Raw genomic sequence first — 24848 nt, forward strand, 5'->3', positions numbered from 1 at the left:
TCAGGTACTTCAGGTCACACATGTGTAGAGGCTCAAAAGGAGCTTTTATCAGCTGAGCCAACACCACATTGAGGTCCCAAATCACAGCAGGAAGTCTCAACTGAAGCAGGCCCCACATGAAATGTACAATTATAGGCTGTACAGTGATAGATGTACCAACTACACCACGGTGGTATGCACCAATCGCACTAAGATGAACTCTGACGGAGTTGTTTTCTAAGCCAGCCTCCAATAGATGTAGAAGGTAGTCCAGCAGATTTTGTGTGGGGTAGAAGAACAGATCTAGGCCTTCTGCTCACACCACATGGACAACCTCCTCCACCTTAGTCCATAGGACTTTCTAATGGAAGGCTTTCTGGAAGCCACCAGGCCCGAGACACATCCTCAGAAAGATCAAGTGGCTGCAGGATTAACCTCTGGACATTCAGGCTGCGAGCGACAGGGCCTGGAGGTTAGGATGCCACAGCCTGTCCTAATCTTTCATGATGAGATCCGGGAAAGTCCCAAGATTGACCGGTTTCCAGATGTACAACTCCCACAGCAGTGAAAACCTGACCTGTCTTGGGGACAATAAGGGGCTATATAAAGATCATAGTCCCTCTGTCCTCATGAAGCTTCAAGAGAGTCTTCGCCATTAAGTGAATCGGAGAATATGCATACAGAAGACCCTTGCCCCAATGACGGGCAAAGATGTCTGAGGCTGGTTTGCTGTCTGACTTGGACAGGGAGCAGACTGAGGCACCTTCCAGTTTCAGGGGGATGCAAATAGATCTACGTCTGGGCTCCCCCAGAGGCAGAAAAACCAATTTGCTACCCCCTGGTCAAGGGATCACTCGTGGGGTCTGAAGGCTCGACTCAACATGTCCACTATCATGTTCTCCGTTCCGGCCAGGTACATGGCCCTGAGCACCATCCTGTGGGCCACTGCCCAGGACCAGATCTGGACCACTTCCTAATATTTTATTTATTATTTTTATATACCAACATTCAACCTGAGATATCACATTGGTTTACATTCAGGTACTGTAGGTATTTCCCTATCCCCAGAGGGCTTACAATCTAAGTTTGTACCTGAGGCAACGGAGGGTAAAGTGACTTGCCCAAGGTCACAAGGAGCGACAGCGGGACTCAAACCCTGGTCTCCTGGTTCATAGCCCACTGCACTACAATCCCGTGCCTCTCTGCTTGTTGACATTCCACATGGCTACTTGGTTGTTGGGCTGGATCAGGGCAATTTTGTTGGACAGCCGATCTCTGAAAGCCCACAGCGCATACCTGATCACCCAAAACTCCAGGAAGTTGATTTGACAATTACGTTCCTGAGCAGACCACAGTCCCTGGGTTCTGAACCTATCTATATGAGCTCCCCATCCCAGGGCAGATGCATTTGTGTTTAGCACAATTTGATTAGGGAGATTCTGAAAAGAAATCCCCCTTTCCATATTGGAGAGTACCTGCCAGCAGGACAAAGAGTCCTGGCGAGACAGGGTGACTCGGATGGAATCCTGGAGGCTCTGAGTGGCTTGGAGCCACTGTGACCTCAGTGTCCTTTGTGTTCTGCGCATATGTAAGCGTGCCAAGGGAGTGACATGGACAGTCGCAGCCATGGGTGCTGGCTCTGTCGCAATATTCGCCAGAGCGATGGCACTCTGGCATGGCAGAAAGGCCCTGGCTTGAGCCGGGTCTAGCAGGGCTCTGATGAAGTCCAAGTGAGGTGACGGACTGAGATGGGATTTTGGGTAGTTGAGAACGAATCCTAGTGACTCCAACACCCGACTGGACAATCGCATGGACTGGGTGGCCCCTGCCTGAGACATGCCTTTGACCAACCACTCATCCAGTCTGTGGAGGTGCGCTGCCACTACGGCCAGGCATTTTGTGAAGACCTGTGGGGTGGACGTGAACTCGAACGACAACACATGTACTGGAAGTGCTGTTTTCCCACCACAAATCAGAGATAATTCCTATGACCAGGGAAGATCTCGATATGGGTATATGCATCGAGAGAGCACAGTCAGTCCCCTTTTTGCAAAAAGGGAATTGAGGTGCCCAGGGAAACCATCTTGAACTTTTTTTTTTTTATTAGAAACTTGTTCAAGGCCCTTAGGTTTAGGATGGGACGGAGTCCTCCTGTTTTCTCTGGAATCAGGAAGTACCTAGAATAGAATCACCGCCTTCTTTGCCCTGGTGGTACAGGCTCGATCGCTCTGGCCTGTAAGAGGGAGGAAAGCTCCACTTGTAGCAGCTCCTGAGACGCTATCGGCCTGAAAATGGGCATGGAGAGCAATTTGGCGGGACATCCAATAGATTTGATACCCCTGGCGGACCATGGACAAAACCCACTGGTTCGAGGTTACACTGGGCACTAGTTCACAAAGAACCGCAGCCTGTCCCCAACCATTGTCCTGGATTCGGACAACTGACTTAAGCTCCCTACACCCAGTCAAAACTGCGTCCCCGGAGTTGACCAAGGGAGCTGGCTGGGGCTTGGAAGCTCTCTGCTGCCCGGGACGGCTTTGGGAGCTCTGATGGTGTGGACGGGATTGAGGAGGCAGAGGCCAGTATTTCCTTTGGTGAAAGAAACACTTCCTGGGTCTTAATGGCCTCCTGGATGAGGCAGATGGGTCCAGAGTGTTGGTGGAGAGTTATTGTAGGCTTTCATGATGGTCCCAGAATTAGGCCACAGCAACCTTCACCCTTTCTCTGAAGACATTCTCTCCAATGTACGATGAGTCATTCCTGTATCTCTGGTCTGAGATCTGAGGCCCGTAGCCAAGAACTTGATACAATTTTGAAAATAACCGTAGGTTGCACGGACCTTGTGTTTTCCACTCTCCAAACCCCCATGCACCAGCGACATGAGGGTGTCTTGCTGCCATTAAGGCAGTTGCTCAGCCACCTCCTGCACCTGCTTCCAGATGTCCCACGAGTATTGGCTCATGTAGAGCTGATAGGCAGAGATGCGGGCAATTGGGACTGCCATGATCTCCTTAGGAAGTTCTACAAAGGAAGAACCTCAAGCATGTTGTGCCTGGCATCTTTTTCAGTCAAAAGCTGGAAAGGGATGGCCTCTGCCATTATCATTACAAATCCTGCAAAGGTTAAGCCCTAGGGCGGAGACCTCCTTCGCTCCTCTGGAGAAGAAGGGTCTGATGGGAGACCATCCGAATCCTCGGAGGATTATATTTAATCATCCCCTCAGGTATCATAGGGACCCTCATGGTGCCTTGGAACACCTTCCCAAGAGCATCCAATGCTCTGTGGTCCTTTTCCCAGGGGCGCCGAGGAGTGGATCCGAGAGTGCTTGGCCATCTTGAGGGCAGATTCGACCACCACTGATTGGTGGGGCAGCTGACACTTATCGACTCCGGCAGCCTTTGGACGAGGTAAACCCCGTCTGCCTTCTTATTCACAGGAGGCACTGTGCAGCAACTCCATAAGGATCGAGTGTACTGGGACTGCCATGATCTCCTTAGGAAGCTCCACAAAGGAAGAACCTCAAACATTTTGTGCCTGGCATCTTCTTCAGTCAAAAGCTGGAATGGGATGGCCTCTGCCATCACCGTGACAAACCCTGTGAAGGTTAAGCCCTCAGGCGGAGACCTCCTTTGCTTCTTTGGAGAAGAAGGGTCTGATGGGAGACCATCCGAATCCTCAGAGGATTCCATTTAATCATCCCCCCAGGGGTCATAGGGACCTTCATCCTCACTATATACCATACGGGATAGGGCCCCTAGGTGCTTGGTCAACATCCAGAGGTGCAGGCATCGATGGAACTGGACAGGGGACTAAAGGGCTCGGTATCTCCGCTGGCCTTGGTGAGCTTGCTCGGAGAAGGAAACGATGACGACCACCATATCGGTAGGGGGAGGCCTCTGTGTTCTGCCAGGCACAGACGCCAGCTGGGTTGGTAAGGCACTGATGAGCACATTGATCTTCTCCAGAAGCTATACAAGGATGGGTGACCCTGGTACCAGTACTGTCAGTGCCACGGGACTGAATCCTTGCAGTGCCCAGTCCACCGCTAGCTGGACATGACACTCCAGTTCCTCCTCAAGCGTTGCCAATGCCAACACCAACTAGGAGGAAGGAGGATGGTCAGATCTTCCTCGAACCCATGAGAGAGATCGGTGACTGGCACCAGGACTGGTGGAGACTGTTGTGGATCCCGGGCATCAATGGAAGTTGAGCGCTGTTCACCTTGGGGTTGCTTTGGGGGCATTATGCAAAAGTGAGTGGTTTGCCATGTCCAGCACTGTGCATTGACGGGGACCGCTGCCAATGCTTCTTGGTCTTCCCACGGTGCCGAGGTTGAGGAAGATGAACCAGACATCCTCAGCCCAGAGGAGATTGACAACATTCCGTCTCTGGCACCCCATCTACCTGTGATCTCGAAGGAATGGATGGTCCTGCTGATGTCAATGGCGTGGTATCCGTCAGTGCAGCTCTGAGGTCCTCCGATGCCAAAGGCTTGGACTTCTTCAACCCGAAGAGGTTGTCCATCTTGTCGATTCAAAGCCAACATCCCTTCGGGGTCATCTGGATGCACAAGCGATGCCCCCAGGCAGAGAATGCAAACATCATAAGGATTGGTGATCGACATGGTCCTCGGGCACTGGAGGCTTTGGCAGAAACCAGATGCGGCCATGACCAGGTGAAAACAAACGAGGAAAAACAGAACAATGGCAGAGGGCGTCAATGGAAGATGGGCACCAAGGCACCACCACCACAGGGAGAAAACGCAAAGAACCTTGACTGGGGGCACTATGGGGAGGCACCAAGAGGGACCCAGCGACAGACCGAAGGAAAAAGATTGCAAAAAAACGCAAAATCGAAGTTTTCCACAAGGCAAAAACCCAAACATATTAGAGCTCAATTAAACCGCGAGGCTCATGGCTCTGCGGAAAAGAAGAGACTGAAGAGGGACCCCGCATGGTATAGGGCATGCTCAGTGTGCCAAGTCAAAGTCTCTAGAAACTTTGACATAAGTTTTCCACATCAAGCTCGATCTGATGAGGTCAACCATATTTGAGGACTACCATCCCTGCTTGTCCTCTGAGAAGTTTAGTTTGCTGTCTGGTATCTGGAGGGAAATAATTTTTATGGTTAAAAATTAGCTTTGCATTTAACAACAAAATGTTAAGAGAATTTGAGTGATAATACACACATATCCTGGACAATTTTCCTATGATTAAAAAAGTTCCTAATTATGGGAAACAACTTTAAAGCAGGCATTTCAATACAACTAGATCACAGCACACCTGAAGCTGCACAGCACTGCTGTAGACACCTATACATCTAGAAACAATTTATTTACATTACATGTGTTCTGCATGACATCTACTCTTCTGCTATCCTATCAGATATACAAAAGGTCTATCAGGAATTGAGAGAGCTGCAGAGTAGGAAAACTAGTTTCACATTTAGAACAATCTCAATTATACTGGAAAAATGTTATATATTAAGGAGTTTTTCTAACTACGGAAGGATGTACAACGTTATACATTTCAGCAGAGAAGCACTTTGGTATTGTTGGTTATCTTGAAACAAGCCGTTAAGCCCGTTAAAACGGGCTACATCCCTCTGTCTCTCACCTCCCCCTCTTTCTCTCTCCCCTCACTCTTCACCACCCCCTCCCTCACCCACTCCTCCCCACCCTCCCTCTCCTATCACTCAGTCCCTCCCTCCCACTCAGTCCTCACTCACTCCCCCCCCCCCCCTCCCCTCCCTCCCTCTCACTCACTCAGTCCCACTCACTCTCACTCAGTCCCCACTCCCTCCGTCCTCTCCCTCAGTCCCACTCCCTCCCTCCCTCTCTCTCAGTCCCACTCCCTCCCTCAGTCCCTCCCCCTCACTCAATCCATCCCTCCCACTCAGTCATTCCCTCCCCCCTCCCTCTCACTCACTCAGTCCCACTCACTCTCCCTCAGTCCCACTCCCTCCCTCAGTCCCCCCTCTCCCTCTCACTCAGTCCCAGTCCCTCCCCCCTCACTCAATCCCTCCCTCCCACTCAGTCCCTCCCTCTCACTCAGTCACTCCCTCCCACTCTCTCTCTCCGTCCCTCCCTCCCACTCAGTCCGTCCCTCCCTCTCTCTCTCTTCTCCCTCCCTCGCTACCGCCCGCTACCGCCGTCGCCATCGCCGCCCGCTGCCGGTACCGCCGCCGCTCGCTACCGCCGTCGCCGCCCGCTGCCGGTACCGCCGCCGCCCGCTGCTGCCACTGGACGCCGCCATTTTTTTTTCTTTCTGAAGCTGCCTCAGAGCGACGTGCTCGCCCGCACATGCGCGGTAGAGCTGGTCTCTACTGCGCATTTGCGGGCCGTCGGTCACAGGCCATTTATAAGGTAGATGCTGTTTTGGATCTCTTTATGTAAAGTTATGAGAACGTTCCAAAAAGGTACACTGAACGTATACTCACCAGAAGCTTGGCCTGCTCAGGTAATGCAATCTGTTCCCTCTTTCCATCAGGATATCTCAGCATCAGCTGTGCTTTTGGTCCTAATGCACAAACACCAACCCCCCCCCCCCCCAAACCCCAGAAATTAATGCATAATGTATTTTTATGGATGCAACAATTTGTGAAATGCCATGAACTTCCTGTAATATGCATGTTAGAAAATATTTTAAATAAAAAAATATGAACATGGGGACAACTCAGTCAAGACAAGAACTCTTGGCAAGAGGATTTTGGACCATGCATTATGAGGTTTATAAATGTAATATATAAATAAATTGCTAAAACATTATAAATTGCTAACACCATGATGCACATGATACTAATCTACTGACAGCTAGTTTGCACCACATACAAGTAATCATCACCATACAACAGTTGGTTGGAGCTATTAGTAGTGTGGCACAGTGAAACCCTACTGGTGTGGTTCATCTGAGCAGGTTTGCTTTGTATCTCATTTAGAGTGAATTGTTACTATTTAATTAATTTAAAAATTTAAATTCCACCTCATTTAATATCTCTTTATCTAGGCAGATTATCTATTGTAGAATAGAAATTAGTAAACTATCATAAAAACATTAAAAGAGAAAAACAAATAGATTTAAAAACAGCATAATAGATAAAATAATGACATAAAACTCAGAATTATCTATGCATTAACTATGTTTTTACTTATTCTGTGAACTGATTTCCTAATTTGCTTTTTTAATAATGTTTTAAAAATCATTCAGGAGTATCTGGACATTAGGAAATTAAAGTCAGTGCTTGCCTAAACAAATAGGTCTTCAATTTCTTTTTAAATATTGCCATCACTTTCACTTTTAATTTCTAAAGGCTAATCATTCCAAAGGGTGGGGGGCTTATTACAAAAAAAGCCCACTTGTGAGTGAGCTGCAATCTGACCTCTTTAAAGAAGGGAACAGAGATCATCACCATCATCATCTCTGCTGAGTGCAACCATTGGAAAGGCGAACAACAATGAAACAAATCTTTCAAATAAGATGGGCTAGTTCCATGAAGTGTCATAAGAACTAGTATTAGCAGCTTGAATGATTCTGTAAAAGGCTATTGGAAGCCAAGGGGGCAGCATGTTCCCCTCATTGACAACTTGAGAGCACATTTTGAATCAATTGCAATTCTTGTAACATACTTGGGTACACCCATATAAAGTACACTGCAGTAACAGAGTGTACTTAAAACCATTTCTTGCATTATAGCACTCAAGTCAATCTTTTTCAGCACATATTAAAAAATAACTGCATTAACCTTAATTTTAAAAGGTGAACTTTAAAACTGATCAAAGCTATGTGATGAATCAAAAATGGCACCCAAACCTCTGGCCTCTGTCAGAAATGGAAAATTCTGACTTTTTAATGTCAAACCCTATAAATCATTGGGCATAGTATTCTAACTCACTGATAAAAATTCTGTTATTTAAATTGAGAATTAGTCCACATTCTTAATACATTCTCCCTAGGAGAAAATGCTATCTGGGAAGGTGAACCTGCAGCTAGAGTGAATACAGGTGAACTGGTAGATGTAGTGTATTTGGATTTTCAGAAGGCGTTTCACAAAATCCATCATAAGAGGCTTCTAAGAAAACTAAAAAGTCATGGGATAGGAGGTGATGTCCTTCTGTGAATTATAAACTGGTTAAAAGACAGGAGACAGAGAGTAGGATTAAATGGCCTTTTTTCACAGTGGAAAAAGATAAACAATGGATTACCTCAGGGATCTTTACTTGGACCGGTGCTTTTTAATATATTTACAAATGATCTGGAAAGATGTACAAAGAGTGAGGTGATCAAATTTGCAGATGACACAAAATAAATCACAAACTGTGATAAATTGCAGGAAGACCTTGTGAGACTGGAAGATTGAGCATCCAAATGGCAGATGAAATTTAATGTGGACAAGTGCAAGGTGATGCATATAGGGAAAAATAACCCTTGCTGTAGTTATACAATGTTAGGTTCCATGTTAGGAATTACCACTCAGGAAAAAGATCTGGGTATCATAGTTGAAATTACATTGAAAATGTCAGCTCAGTGTGCTGTGGCCATCAAAAAAGCAAACAGAATGTTAGCAATAATTAGGAAGGGAATGGCAACTAATGCCTCTGTATCGCTCTAAGATTAGACCGCACCTGGAATACTGTGTGCAATTCTAGTCACTGCATCTCAAAAAAGATATAGTTGGTACTGGAGAAAGTACAGAGAAGGGTGATCAAAATGATAAAGGGAATGGAATGGCTCCCCTATGAGGAAATGCTTAAGAGATTAGGGCTCTTCAGCTTGGAGGACAGACAGCTAAGGAGGGATATAATAGAGATCTTCAAAATCATGAAAGAACTTGAATGGGTAAATGTGAATCGGTTAATTACTCTTTTGGATAATTCAAGGACTAGGGGGTACTGCATGAAGTTAGCAAGTAGCACATTTAAAATAAATTGAAGAAATTCTTTTTCGTTCAACATAAAAATTAAGCTCTGGAATTCATTGCCAGAGGATATAGTTAAGACAGCTAGTGTACCTGGGTTTAAAAAAAGGTTTGGAAAAGTTCCTGGAGAATTCCATAAACTGCTATTAATCAATAGGGAATAGCTACTGTTTGTTGCCAACATTAGTAGCATAGGTTCTAATTAAAGTTTGGTTATTTGCCAGGTACTTATGGCTTGAACTGGCCACTGTTGGAAACAGGATACTGGGCTTGATGGACTCTTAGTTTGACCCAGAATGGCTTATCTTATGAGTTGACTATCATTGGCATAGATTTTACATTGACTACTGAATGAGTTTATAAGTTTCAGCAATGGTGCAGGCAGATGTTAAACCAGGGGTAAGCAAATTTTTTGAGCTGTGGCCTCTCCTCTTCCATCCATGCAATTGGTTTCAGCTCCCCAGGCTGGGTTACATGGTTTTATATATCTATACCTATACACACACATATAAATATATATACAAACAAACACACACAAAGGGTATCCTAGCTTCCTGGGCTGGTGTCAAATTCTCTTGCCAACCAATCAACTCTTGAGCCAACTGCCAAGCCACCAGGCAACCACACTGCTAAGCAATGGCTCAAAGGCCCCATTTTATTTTTCTTCAAGTTGCTGAAAGATGGAAACACACACACACACACACACACACACACAAAGACATATAGACACTACAACCCAGACAGAGTGACAGACCTGAGAGGCAGGCAGGCAGACAGAAACAGGTGACTCATACCCATACTTGTGACAGAGACCAAATACCCAGACAGAGACACAGGCACTCCACAACCAAGCACAGACACACAGCACTCAAGCCCAAGACAGAGGCACAGGCAGACCACATCCAGAGAGAGAGAGAGAGAGAGAGAGAGAGAGGCAGACACCATACAACAGATCACAGCACACAGAGACCAGCAAACACAGGCAGAAACATTCACACACATCACAGACAAATGGTTGGGATAGAACCTTTCCAAAAACATTCAGGTGCTAGTCAACATTTTTAGGTGGTGGTAAAAATTCCATCCCACCCTGCCCAATAATTTTTGCATTTTTACTCTTTCCACCAATTGTTCCTATTTTTGTATTTTTTCTTAGTTTGCACATCTTCTTTAAATTTTGGCATGTTTTGTCTGGCTTATTTAACTTTTTATTTAATTTACACGTTTTCCCCTTATTCTCTCTCCCCTTCCCCATCTCATCCTTCTCTCCTTTACCTCACCACTTCCTTTCCTCTGGGCAGGCAGCAGCTATGATCTATCTCCCTGAGTAGGGATCCAATGATAGCAGGAACTGTTCCCTGTCTGGGGACTTTAAAGTTGCAGCTCTTCCTGGGTTGTGAAATACTGCAACAACTTCTCCCACGTACAGAACCACCACAGTGAAAGAGGCTCCTTTCCTGGGCCCACTGAAAGACGTATGTTTAAGCCATTACATGCTTACGACGACATCGCTATGCTGCCTCCCTCTTGAATTCACAGTGCCTCTGTGGCACCAAGCCCGGGCATCACAGCCTTATTTTTCATTCTTAATCAGCCAGCCAGCATGCTCCCCTTCAAGATCATTCATGCCCCCCTCCCCCCCATTTCAGCATCCCTGTGTTAAATAATACCACTGAAAAAGCTTGTCCCTGAGGGATTCTTGATATTAATCTTGGTTTTGAAAAATGATTACCCAATTTTGACCTATGTTCATTCTGATAAGAATGACTGAAAACATTCTAAAACCACTCCTGTGACCCCAAAGGATGCAAACTGACTAAGGAACACATCATGGCAGATGGTATCAAATGCTGCAGAAAATCGAGCATTACCAAAATTGCACCACCTTTATCCAACTCTCTTAAGCAGCCAGTTGTTTACCAAGACCAATAAGGTTTCAGTGCTATGGCCTACTCAAAACCCACATTGGTGTGCATTTAATATATTATACTCATCCAATGAATGTTGTAACTGATGTAAAACATGTACCTCTACATTTTTGCTAATGATGGAATGTTCAAGATAGGCCAATAATTGGAGATTTCATCTGTGCCGTTAGTCTGATTTTTTCATTACAGGGCAAATGATTGCCTTATTTAACACAAGACGTTTGTTTACCTATAAACTGGACTCTATGCAAACAACAGAATGAATTAACCCTTACACATGGGTGACATTCAACGGTGCTGAATGGACTCAATCTCTCAAAGCTCAGTGAAGTTCTTACTGAGCATGTGCAGTAGTTTTCCACGTGCACTGCTTCATGAGGCTTTCAGTTTATTTCAGAGATTAAGCTTTAGCGAGGCAATTGACTCCAGTGAGACAGATGGGTAATAAGCATGGCTAATTTATCCTGCTATCTATGGAGAAAGCAATGTTGCTTACCTGTAACAGGTGTTCTCACAGGACAGCAGGATGTTAGTCCTCACATATGGGTAACATCATCAGGATGGAGCCCAATCACGGAAAACTTCTATCAAAGTTTCTAGAACTTTGACTGGCCCCTACTGGGCATGCCCAGCATGGCACTAACCCTGCAGCCAGCAGGGGTCCCCCTTCAGTCTTATTTGATAGCTACAGACAGTGACGAAAAAATAAAACAACAAAACGTTACGAACCCAACACCGCGGGGCAGCAGGCGGGTTTCGTGAGGACTAACATCCTGCTGTCCTGTGAGAACACCTGTTACACGTAACCAACATTTGCTTTCTCACAGGACAAGCAGGATGGTAGTCCTCACATATGGGTGAGTATCGAGCTGAGGATGTCCGAACATGCACCAAATGTACCCAACGGCGTGCAACGGGCACAACAACCGGGGTGGAATTTGGTAGAAGGCATCCTGAACCCCACCAGGCAGGCGGAAGGGTGTAGGTACGTCACGTTGGAAATAAGTTACGCAGGACAGACTGGCCGAAAATGGAATCTTGTCTTCCGGCTTTGTCCAAGCAATAATGGGCTGCGAAAGTATGGAGAGAACTCCAGGTGGCAGCCCTGCAAATGTCAGGAAGTGGCACCGATCGAAGGTGTGCTACTGAAGTCGCCATGGCCCTCACAGAGTGTGCTTTAACACGGTCTTGAAAAGGAATGCCTGCTTGCTGATAGCAAAAAGATATGCAGTCCGCCAACCAGGAGGAGAGAGTCTGCTTACCCACAGGTTGCCCTAATTTGTTGGGATGGAAAGAGACGAACAATTGAGTGCTCTTCCTGTGGGCAGCTGTACGGTCTATGTAGAACGCTAGAGCCCGATTACAGTCAAGGGTATGCAGAGCCTGTTCCCCTGGATGGGAATGGGGCCTGGGAAAGAAGGTAGGTAGTATGATGGATTGATTAGTGTGAAACTCCGAAATTACCTTAGGTAAAAACTTAGGGTGAGTGCGGAGTACCGCCCAGTCCTGCAGGAGTTTAGTGTAAGGCAGATAGGTAACTAGGGCCTGTAACTCACTAACCCTGCGAGCTGAAGTGATAGCCAAAAGGAAAATCACTTTCCATGTGAGATATTTTAGGTCACAGGAGTGAAGAGGCTCGAATGGTGGTTTCATGAGCCGACCGAGAACCAGATTAAGGTCCCAAGAAGGGGCCGGAGGACGTAAAGGTGGCTTGATATGGAGCAAGCCCTTCAAAAAGCGTGTTACGAGGGGTTGTACCAATAGAGGAACATCCCCGACACATTTATGGAAGGCGGCTACCGCACTGACATGAATTCTGATGGAAGAGGTCTTTAGACCTGATTCTGACAAATGCCAGAGATAGTCCAAAAACCTTGGGATTGGACAGGAAAAGGGATCAAGGGACTGCGAGGTGCACCATGATGTGTACCGTTTCCATTTATAGGAATAAGATCTTCTCGTGGAAGGCTTCCGTGAAGCAATCAGGACACGAGAAACCGAATCTGAAAGGTTAAGCGGTTGAAGGATTAACCTTTCAACATCCATGCCGTCAGAGACAAGGCCTGAAGATTGGGATGGCGTAGGCATCCGTTGTTTTGAGTGATCAGATGCGGGTCCGTTCCCAAGGGAATGTGCCTGCGGATGGAGAGATCCTGAAGTATGGGAAACCACACTTGGCGTGGCCACTGAGGTGCTATCAGGATCATGGTTCCCTTGTCCTGACGTAACTTCACAAGAGTCTTTGAGAGAAGAGGAAGTGGAGGGAATGCATAGAGCAGACCGGTTGCCCACGAGAGGGAGAATGCATCTCTGGGTGGAGAGCGCTCACTCTGAATGAGGGAGCAGAAATTGTCGACTTTGTGGTTCTCAGGGGACACAAAGAGGTCTGTCTGGGGGTATCCCCATTGTCAGAAGATTGAGGTCGCTACAGAGGGGTTGAGAGACCACTCGCGTGGTTGGAAGACGCGACTCAGTTTGTCTGCCAAGACATTGTCCACTCCCGGCAAGTAAGTAGCCCTGAGGTACATCAAGTGGGAGAGCACTTCTGCCCAAATCTGCGCAGCTTCCTGACACAGAAGGAGCCTGTGCCTCCCTGCTTGTTGATGTACCACATTGCCACCTGATTGTTCGTCTGAATCAGGATGACGTGATTTGATAGGCGTTCCTGAAAAGCCCTGAGATCATATCGCATTGCTCAAAGTTCTAGGAAGTTTATTTGATGTTTGGCTTCCCCTGGAGACCAAGATCCTTGTATCTGTAGATTGTCCACATGGGCTCCCCACCCGAGGTTGGAAGCGGTGGTGAGAATGAGTTGAGGATCTGGCACTTGAAAGGGCAGTCCCTGGAGGAGATTGTTCTGATCTTTCCACCAGGCGAGAGACAGACGGAGTGAGTCGGTGATGTGGACAATGGTCAACAGAGGCTGAACAGCTTGAATCCATTGTGACCTCAGAGTCCAATGCACGAGTCTCATGGCCAAGTGGGCCATTGGTGTGACATGGACTGAGGACGCCATGTGTCCGAGAAGGACGAGGAATTGGCGAGCCGTTGCCTTATGTTGAGACTGCAACTAGTGAGCGAGAGACACGAGTGTTAGCGTTCGTTGTTGAGGTAGAAAGGCTTTTGCCTGCAAGGTGTCCAAGTCTGCCCCAATGAACGACAAGGTTTGAGATGGGATTAAATAGGATTTTCCGTAATTGACGAGAAATCCTAGAGAAATTAGAGTGTGTAGGGTGAAATCGAGGGATGACAGAGCGGCTTGCTGGGTTGGAGCCCTGATTAACCAGTCGTCCAGATAGGGGTAGACATGAACACCTTGTTTCCTGAGGAAAGCTGCGACAACCACGAGGCATTTGGTGAAGACTCGTGGTGCAGACGCTAGGCTGAACGGAAGCACTCGGTATTGATAGTGCTTGGGGCCTACTAAAAACCTGAGGTATTTGCGATGAGTAGGAGTTATCGCAATGTGTGCGTATGCATCCTGGAAGTCCAGAGAGCAGAGCCAGTCTCCTCTTTGTAGAAGAGGTAGAAGCAATCCTAAGGTTACCATCTTGAACTTTTCCCGCTGGAGGTACTTGTTGAGTGCACGTAGGTCCAGAATTGGATGAACTCCCCTGGATCTTTTGGGGATCAGAAAGTACCGGGAATAGAACCCTAGGCCTTGCTGCGAGAGTGGGACCGGTTCTATTGCTTTTAACTGGAGAAGGAGGGAAACCTCCTGATCTAGAAGGACAGAGTGGTCGGATGTCTCCCACGTCCGCAGAGGTGGTGAGTCCGGTGGCAGAGTGAGAAAGTTCAGGTGGTAACCCTGAGCAATGATTGCTAGCACCCATTGGTCGGTTGTGATTGATTGCCACATGTTGTGAAAGTGGCATAATCGACCTCCTACTGGTATGTTTGGCAGAGGAATAAGGCTGCTGCTCTCCAAGTCGAAGTCAAAAACCTGAAGCAGGCCCCGGCTGGGGAGCTGCTTGTGATTTTTGCTTTCGGGCTTGGCGAGTTTGAGGCTTTTGATAAGGTCTCATAGTTCGGGACCTTGCTGGTGGAGGATAGGCCTTCCTCAGACGGTAGAACGACTTCTTAGAGTCCTTCCTGAAGGGCTATCTTAAGGAGAAGTCGGAAGGTATTGATGAAAGCTGTTTAAGGGTCTCATGATGGTCCTTTAATTCAGTCACCATTTGCTGGATCTGTTCACCGAACAGATTGTCTCCTACACATGGTAGGTCAGATAGCCGGTCTTGTACTTCTGGGTGAAGGTCAGAAGATTTGAGCCAGGCCCATCGTCTTGCCGAAATCGCAGCTGCAGACACTCTAGTAGAGGTGTCGAAGATATCATAAGATGTCCTAATCTCATGTTTTCAAGGGTTTGAAGCTGGTCTTGGAATTGTTCAGGCAGGGTTTCAGAAAAGTCCTGTATCTGCTTGAAGATGACCCTATTATACTGGGTCATATAAAGTTGGTAAGCCGCAATTTGGGAGATGAGCATGGCCCCTTGGAACACTCGTCGTCCAATATTGTCTAGGAACTTCTGTTCCTTAACAGTTGGGGTAGATGAGTGAGGCTTCGACCCTTTTGCCTTCTTTTGAGCCAACTCTACCACAACTGAGTGGTGGTCGAGCTGAGATTTCTGAAAGCCAGGGACTGACTGCACTAAACAGTGTCAGCCTTTCTGTGTACTGGAGCAATGGATCCAGGGTTCTCCCAGTTCTTTTTGAGGAGGTCAAGAAGAACTTGATGAATGGGAATAGAAGTGATCACTTTGGGGGCATCCAGGAATTGGAGCAACTCCATCATCTGGTGTCTATCATCCTGTTCCGTCTGAAGTTGAAAAGGGACCAACTCAGACGTTTCCTTCACAAAATTAATGAAAGAAAGGTCCTCTGGAGGAGAACGCTTTCTACTTTCAGTAGAAGGAGGTGAAGGTAAGTCATTGGTGTCTGTGGAAGTATCACCCCAGGTGTCATAAGGATCAGCAGACTGACCTGTAGGACAAGAAGGGGGTTGGATACCTGAAGGCCCCGATCGAGGCTCCGAGAAAATCGGAGGAATCACCGGGGGCACCGAAGATGGCGCAGAAGGCATCGGTGCCGGCATCGACAGCATCGATGGCGCCGATGGACGTATTGGCACCGATGGACGAATCGGTGGCGAGGGACGAATTGGCATCGATGGCTGAGGCAGAACTCCTGATGGAGGAATGCAGAACGGTGTTTCTCCTCCCGATGAAGTTGTCAACGGGGAGGGCACCAGAGCCATCGGAGACCCAGGAACCACGGGTGGAAGGGTGGACATGAGCGCCTCCATCCGGGATAGCAGTGGTGCCAGCGCTGCTGCAATCGTGTTGGTGACCGGTTCCACCCTCGGTGCCGGTGTCGGAGGAACCTGGAGCCGTTGCATCACCTTGTCAATGGCCTCCTGAACCAGCCGGTCCAGTTCTTCTCGGAGACCTGGAGCAAGCAGCCCCGGCTCCGGAACAGAATAGGGAGGCAGAGGCAAAGTCGGAGGGACCACCTTTACAGGCGGAATTGCGACTCCCAAACCCCGATCGGGTGAGGGTGGCCTCAATGACCCGGTCACAGGAATGGTCGGTGCCTTTCCTGTGACCGGGTATATGTATATTTTTAAAAACTTTTGGAAAAAAATATCATTTCACACTAGTTCAAAAACTTGATTTTAAAATTGATGCTTACCATGTCAATCAATAAACTGGTTACTTAACTTCTTCAGAGCTTTCCTGTTTGAAGAAGGCTTATAAATGGGGCTTGTTTGCAAACTGAGATTGTTATTACCAAAAGCAAAGGACTCCTTGATAGGTTACTCTGTGTGATCCTTTTTTCTGCTCAAGCCAATGCTATTCGATATATCTTACAATGTTGACTAGTTCTTTCTGTGCACTCGGTATTTAAAACAGAGTTTGCATTTAAATGCACGCAAAACTTAAAAGATTTATTAGTGTGCTCATACGACACTGATGATGCTATTTTTACTCCACAAAACTCGGGTGATGATGTGATGGGCTTTGTCAGATGCCATTTGATGTGTATGATGTGTTGCCAAGCTGTTATTGGAGCCACTTTATCTTTTCTCAATAGCAAGACCATTTATTAGATCACACCATCAGTTGCATGTCAACAGCAGTGATATATTTCACCTTGTGTTGTTACAGACTTCTCTATATTAGTAAGACCTATCGGTCATTTCGAACAAGGATTACTGAACATTGGAGTTATGTGAAGAATAACCATTTCACTGCCCCAATTGTTCAACCTTGCATGGATTATAAATACTCATGTAAATCATCAACATGGGGTATTTTAGACAGGTTGAAGTTCTCTATTTGTAGGGGCAATTTGGATTTACAACTACTGCGTCTTGAGCAAAAATGCATACACATACTGAAGACCATAAGTCCACACGGTCTCAATCAAGGGATTGATTGCTCGGTGTTCAGTTAATTATTTTGTGAGCTTGTTTCTCTACATAGATGTCTTTCAAATCAGTAGCAAAGCGCCCTTCTATTGGTTTGTAGAAATCATGTGATTACTGTTGCTATTTTTGAATATTTTCATTAAATAGGACATCATATTAATTTTTGCTTTTGTCAGTCTTTGGTGCAGGTCTCCTAATGAAGACCAGTTTTGAAACATCAATGCTGGGATTTGCGATGCTCAGAAATTTCAGAATCTGTTTTAATTATACTAATGTTTTTTTTCAAATTTTGTATGCAGAAAAAAAGAGTTCCAATGAAGTAAAGTTTTGGAGTTTTAAGAAAGACTAGTGATGTATCTACAAACAGCGGGATATCGCAAGAACAGTGGGAGATTAAGAACTGTGCAAGGATATTGGTTTGGCGGAAACGTATAAATGAATGCCCTTTATCTGTTGTAGATAGTATGATGTTGAGAATCTGTTTACTGATATTCATTTTCAAATTCCCCTGACGAAGCCGCGAGGTGAAACGAGGGCCCTGTTGGGATTGGTGGAAAGGTTAAGGGATTGATAGAAAAACAAGATTGGTTTAGGGATGTAGAGATTGACACAAAGGGAAGAACTGAGGAATGAATTGCTTGAAATATATAAAGTAAAGGGATTGATGTAAAGTAGATATCGTTGTAAAGTTAAATTAAAAAACTAAGTGTAGGTAGATTGAATCTGGTGAGTTTTCATGTATTGGGATTGGTTTTATGAATGTAATGAGTATGTGTGAGTGCGTATGAGTGGGATATTTTATTAATAATTGTGATAAATGATTGGATAAACATTGTATATTTTACAAATGATATATGTATTATGAATGTCTTTGATATTTTTCTAAATTTATTTATTTATTTGGCATTTTTATATACTGACAACTGTTTGCACATTGTATCGGTTTACAATTAACTTAGAACTAATAGGCAAAGGCTTTTACATGGAACGGTAACTATAGTTAACAGCGAAACAAGAAACAATTACCAAATGAGGAAAAACTAGTTTACAAAAATTTACAAGAAATTGTAAATTTCTTATAAATGATAATAAAAAGAGTTCTTGTGAAATATTGATATGTGCTTGAATACTACTCCATTGAGTGTTTTTTGTTGTTAATTATAGAGCACAAAGAAATTGAGATATTGCCTACATTTTGGTGTATATATATATATATATATATATATATATATATATATATATATATATACACACATAAATAACTTTTTAAAACATTTTCCTTGGGTTATGGTGAAATGTGATTATCTTGGCACTTTTGTTTTTTTCACTCCAGAGTATTGGTATTATATAGTGCGGTTGCTCCTTTCTAATTTGCCCTTAAAAGTTGCATAAGACATGTTTGTCTGTAGGTGTTGCTAAAGATTGAAGAGATGGAAATTGAGGAGATGAAAGTCTTCCTTCTGCATCTGAAATGAAAACCAGAGGTTCATAAGAGAGTTGCTTATGTCTCAATAATACTTCGCTGATCAAAGGAGATGGACGTTTCTGGAATGGTATTAAACTTGTATATGAAAGACTTATTGCACCGATCTTGCACACTGGTACAGAAGCAGATGAAGCACAAAGTGCCATTGGCATTACGATGACTCTTGACTTTGAAGTGGTCAGTAGTTTCAGCACCGATGGATCATCAGTGCAGTGTTTATTCAAGGTTGAAGGCACCAATGGTGACCTCTCTTCCTCGAGGTTCTGCACAAGAACTTGATGAGCTGTGGCCTTGATCTTTGGAATCTGACTTTTTTGCTTTTTGTACAGATATCACTGTGGAAGATCTTATTTCCTTATCCAAAGGTGACGAAAATTGGTATTTCACCTTCAGCTCTCTATTTGAGCTTTAGAAGACATCCGGCCATATGCAGAACAATTAGATATATCATGAGAAAGCCTGAGACATCTAAGACATAAGACATGGAAGTCTGATTGAACATCTTATGCCAGCAGTGAGAACAAAGTTTAAATGGAATACCAATGCCGAATGTTATACTACTTGATCCTACTAAAAATATTTCTTTGGTGGCTTGTGGCAAAAAAAAGAGAAAAGAAAAGTAAACTAAACTTTATCAAGTAAAAAAGAAAAATACAACTCTCACCTGCCCAAAAACAAAACAGTGAAAGCTAAGTAGAGAGTGTCTATTGTGGGCATTTGTTCTGATGGAAAGACGACTGAGGAGGTTGCTTGAGAATTCCTACGCATGCTCAGAAAGCTTTTTCAGTTTTTCCATATTGGTACCGCCAACTGATGTCACCTACTTTTGTGGATGGCTTTATCTTGCTTGTCTATGAAAAAAAAGGGCAATACCTGGAAAGCTATGTACATTAATGTTAATAGTATGGGAAAACGTCTTGGATATAGAGGCAGTCATGGAAGAGGCTGACTTGGATGTTGTGGCTGTCATGGAGATATGGTACACAGAAAACCAGGAAAGACATGGTAGGCAGACAGGGAGGTAGAGTGGCTCTATATATACAAAATAATGATAAAGCAAGAAAAATGCAGGGCTTATGAGGCAAGGAGGCGGCACTGCGGATTAAAGTGGAAAAAAGAAATGCAACATATTTATACTGGTGTAAAATACAACCCTTAATCACTGACAGAAAAATAAAGATAGAGATTTAAAGAAGGATTGTCATAAAATTGCTAGGGGATTTCAATCTGCCAGATGCTGATTGGGACATCAGAGATTCTGGATTCTCTGGAGGGAGAACCGAATAAAAAACACACACAACTGGATAAAAACACACACACAAGAGGGAATGGGGCTATAGTGAACTTGGTGCTTACTAATAGGGACAGTGTTTCTGAGATTGGAGTAGATAATGATCTGGGTATTCAGTGATCATTGGATGGTGTGGTTCAATATTGGAGCACAGGTAACGAAGTTCATTCAAAGGCAAAGGTCTTAGTCCTTAGGAAAACTAACTTTGTTAAAATGGGGGCGTATTGCAAGGAGTTATTAGCTGGATGGGAAAATCTAGAGGAAGTATTACAGCATTGGGAAAAACTGAAAGGAGATATTGCAAGAGTAACTAATCTTTTTGTTAGGAAAGCAAATAAAAGAATAAGGAAAAAGAGGCCACTACGGTTTTCAAAAGTAGCAGTGAAAAGGTAAGGAAAAAAAGGTTAGTGTTCATAAACTATAAGAGATCACAGAAAGAGGAAGAGAGGTGACAATATCTGGAAAAGCTAAGAGAAAGGGGGAAGCAGTCAGGAATGCAAAGATGCAAATGAAAGAAAAAATAGTAAATACAGTAAAAGAGAGAGACAAGACCTTTTTTTCCAGATATGTTAGAGATAGGAGGAAGTGCACAAGTGGCATTGTGAGTCACAAAGGTTAAGAGGAGGAATATGAGGAGCCTGATTAGGAAAATGTAATGATTATTTTAGTGTACTATTTTATTTTATTACTATTTTATTGTATAAATGTTTTTCTTTTATATTGATATTATGAATGTTATCTGTAAACCGTTGTGATCTAAATATGGAATGACAGTATATAAAATGTTTAAATAAAATAAATAAATAAAAAGCAGAATTGCTTAACAGAAGGAGGACAAAAAACTGAAAAAAATAGGATTAGAAGTGAGTTAAACAATAGATTTTCAGAAAGTGTTCATGAGGAGCTAGCTAAACAAAGTAGATAAAGCAATGGGACCAGATGGGATACATCTGAGGGTACTAAGAGAAGTTCTGGCATCTCCACTGGCTGACCTTTTTCATTGCTTCTTTACAGTCGGGAGACGTTCTGGAGGACTGGAGATAGACAGATATGGATTCTCTTCACAAAAGTGGAAGTAACGAGAAGACTGGAAATTACAGACCAGTTAGTCTGACTTATGGTGAGCAAATTAATGGAATTGTTGCTAAAACAAAGGATAGTGTCGTTTCTGGAACCAATGGATTACAAGATCTTAGGCTGTATGGTTTTTACCAGATGCGGGCCTTGAAAGATTAATCTTATTTAAGATAGTGCAGGATATAAATTATCAAAATGCAACTGCGCAGGTTACAATATAACATCAATAAATCATACATAAAACCAAAACATAAAAACAAAATATACTTGAACCAAATAATATAATAAGCAAGAGCAAGTTTGCTTACCATAAATGGTGTTTTCCGTAGATAGCAGATGAATTAGCCATGCTGTCTGGGTACGTCTTCCGTGTCACTAGGTGGCGGAGCTCTCTAAGTCTAGCAAAGTCTTTCAGCTAGGTGCTCCCTCTTATATATCTTCTCTGATCCACCTCAGGCTCCTCAGTCAGTAATAAAGCAAGTGCAGTGTATGCTGGAACTGTCCGGGGAGGTGGGCAGGTCAGCATGGCTAATTCATCTGCTATCTACGGAAAACACCGTTTACAGTAAGCAAACTTGCTCTTTTCACGTAAATAAGCAGCTGAATTAGCCATGCTGTCTGGGAGTGCCCAGCTGATGTATTGAGCATGTACAGTTAATTAAAGTGTAGCTCAATACCAAAGTTCATGGCGGACAGGTCCAATGAAGGCTGTATGTGAGAGGAACATGTGCTCTTCTGTAGGATAATCCGGCCTATTATTGTGTCATCCTTTGCCTGTTTATCCGAGCAGTAATGGGATGTGAAAGTGTGTAGCGATGACCATGTTGCCGCTTTACAAATGTCTATGATGGGAACATCATGTAGATGAGCCATCGACACTACGAGTGCATGTACTTGGTGCGCCTTCGGAGTTGTAGGTAGAGTCTGCGAGCGTTGCTGGTAGCAGAAGCGAATGCAATTGGAAATCCAGATGGATAAAGTTCTTTTCGTTACTGGACGTCCTTGTGCATTTGGAATGAAGGAAAGAAAAAGTTGAGATGGTCTGGTAGGTGAATGGGTGCGCTGCTTATAGTAGGCAAGCGCACACTTGCAGTCCAAAGTATGGAGTTTTTTCTCATTATCATTTGCATGAGGTTTTGGATGAAAAATGGGTAAGGTTATGGTTTGGTTGATATGGAAACTGGAAATCACCTTTGGTAGGAATTTGGGGCGAGTTTGCAAAGTCACCTTGTCATGGTAAAATTGAAGATAAGGGGGGTAGTGGACTAAGGCCTGTAATTCACTAACCTGTCATGCAGAAGTTAAAACTACTTGAAAGAGTTCTTTCCATGACAAGTATCGAAGATGACAAGTGTCTAATGGTTCAAAGGGTGGAAGCATTAGTTGTTCAATGACAATATTAACGTCCCATGGTACCGGTGGTTTTTGTAAAGGCAGACATAGGCGTAAGGCATCCTTCATGAATCTGGATATTAGTTCATGACATGAGTTAGGGTTTCCGTTGAGAGGTTTGTGGTAAGCTGCTATGGCGCTAAAATGGACTCGAAGTGATGAAGTTGCAAGGCCTCTCATGTAGAACAAATGGAGGTAGGATAGAAGTTGCTCAGGTGAACAAGATAAAGGTCAAGATTCCTGGTGGAACACCAGGCAGCGTAGCTGTTCCATTTTCTATTGTAATTAAGTCTTGTGGACTGTTTCCTAGAAGACAGTAAGATATCCTGAAGATCAGATGAAATGTCTAGGTGTTGGTATGCGACCCGTTCAATCTCTACGCCGTGAGGTGTAGGGATGAGTGAAGTCGGTGAAGAAGAGATCCCTTGTCCTGGGTGAGTAGTTGGGGGCTGCTGCCCAGGGGTATGGGGTCGCAAATTGATAGATGCAATAGGGCTGTCTGGGCCATGCTGGTGCTATTAGAATTAGATCCGCTCGGTCTTCTATGCATCTCTGGATCGCACGGGATATGAGCGGAATCGGAGGGAACGCATAAAGAAGGCCGTGAGACCAATTCACTAGAAAGGCATCCAGACCGAGTCGATGAGGGCTCGGGTAGACTGAACAAAGGCTTCCAGTTTCCTGTTGTTCTCTGTTGCAAAGAGGTCTATGGAAGGGAGACCCCATACAGAGAAGATCTGATGAACTACTGCCTGGTCTAATTCCCATTCGTGGGGATGAAAAATTCTGCTGAGCTTGTCCACTCTGGAGTTCTGGATGCCGGGCAGATAAGTTGCTTGAAAAGAAATCGATCTCTGGTGAGCCCATTCCAGGATCAGGACAGTTTCTTTGCAAAGGTTCCAAGAACCGGACCCTCCTTCCTTGTTTATGTAGAACATTGTTACCTGGTTGTCTGTGTGAATCATTACTATCTTCCCTCGTAAAGATTCTTCGAAGGCTCGAAGGGCGTTTCTCACTGCTTTGAGTTCTAGGAGGTTTATATGTTGTGTCCTTTCGTATGCAGTCCATAGACCTTGAGTCATTAACGGATCCAGATGAGCTCACCAACCTTTGGGGGACGCATCTGTGGTGAGTATTATCTGCTGACGAAGGGGTCGTAGGGGTGAGCCCATCTGTAGCGTTGACGAAGAAAGCCACCATTGGAGGTCTTTTCTCATATTGTCTGTTAAGGCAATTGGGGTAGACAGTGGATGAAGGAATTGGATCCACTGTAACTTCAGGCCCCATTGCAGACGGCGTATGTGTAGGCGTTTGTGAGGGACCACATATATGGCTGCTGCCATGTGTCCTAGAACAGTTAGTATCTGGTGAGCTGTTGCGGTCATGTTGTGTAGTAGATCCGTAGCAGCGAGGAGAGGGCTAGAGCTCTCGGATGAGGGAGGAAAGCTTTGTCCTGAAGGTGCCTATGAATTGTAAAGTCTGAGTAGGCTCTAGGTTTGACTTTTCGTAATTGATGAGAAGACAGAGGTTGTCGAGACAAGAAATTGTGAGGAGGAGATTGGATTGCAGTAGGTCTCAATTGGGTGCTACTAGAAGCCAATCATACAGATAAGGGAATATCTGCACCCCCTGATGATGAAGGTGCGCTACCGCCACTGCGAGACATTTAGTAAAAACTCTGGGGGCAGAAGAAAGGCCAAAGGGAAGGACTTTGTATTGAAAGTGCTGGTTGCCACTTGGAAGCATAGGTACCGCCAGGAACTGAGGTGCATTGGGATATGCGCATACACATCCTTCAGATCTAGCGAGCACATCCAATTCCCTGATTGAAGATAGGGAAGGATGGATTTGAGTGAAGTCATTTTGAATTTCTCCCTGTAGAGGTGTTTGTTGAGGGATCGAAGATCCAAGATTGGACGCAGACCTCCTGATTTCTTGGGAATTAGGAAATAATGGGAATAGAATTCCTGTCAGAATCCTTCGGAAGGTAATTTCTGAATGCAATTGTTGTGCAGAAGCATATGAAGTTCTTTCAACAGAGGTTCTTTGTGAGATGTTAATTGCTTCTATGGAACCCAATGAAGAAGGGTCGGGAGGGAGGAAAAGTGAAGGGTGTAACCCTGGCATATGATTGTAAGGACCCATTGATCCGTAGTTATTTGATTCCAGGCTGGTAGATATTTGGTTAATCTGCCTCGCACAGGAGAGGGTTGTGACGGTGGCGAAGGTAGGTTCAAAAACTGGATTGAGGCTTTGCGGGTGGAGAATCCGCCTGCTATTGTGGTGGACGGGCAGCCCTTGCATGTTGACGTGGTGCTTGAGCTTGATAGGGAGGTTGGCGAGCCTGCTAGTA

At 44.8% G+C, this 24848-nt stretch overlaps 1 protein-coding gene across 2 annotated transcripts in view; it reads right to left on the reverse strand.

Annotated features, from left to right (window-relative positions):
* Window positions 1-24848, reverse strand: part of UBXN7 (UBX domain protein 7) — a 255626-nt gene that overhangs the window by 12935 nt on the left and 217843 nt on the right. For both annotated transcript variants that reach the window (XM_029617005.1, XM_029617006.1), the window contains one exon: window positions 6418-6497. In XM_029617005.1, coding sequence (XP_029472865.1) covers window positions 6418-6497 — 80 coding nt within the window. The remainder of the gene's footprint in view (window positions 1-6417; window positions 6498-24848) is intronic.

Source organism: Rhinatrema bivittatum, chromosome 9 (assembly GCF_901001135.1).
Source record: "Rhinatrema bivittatum chromosome 9, aRhiBiv1.1, whole genome shotgun sequence".
Taxonomy (NCBI): Eukaryota; Metazoa; Chordata; class Amphibia; order Gymnophiona; family Rhinatrematidae; genus Rhinatrema; species Rhinatrema bivittatum.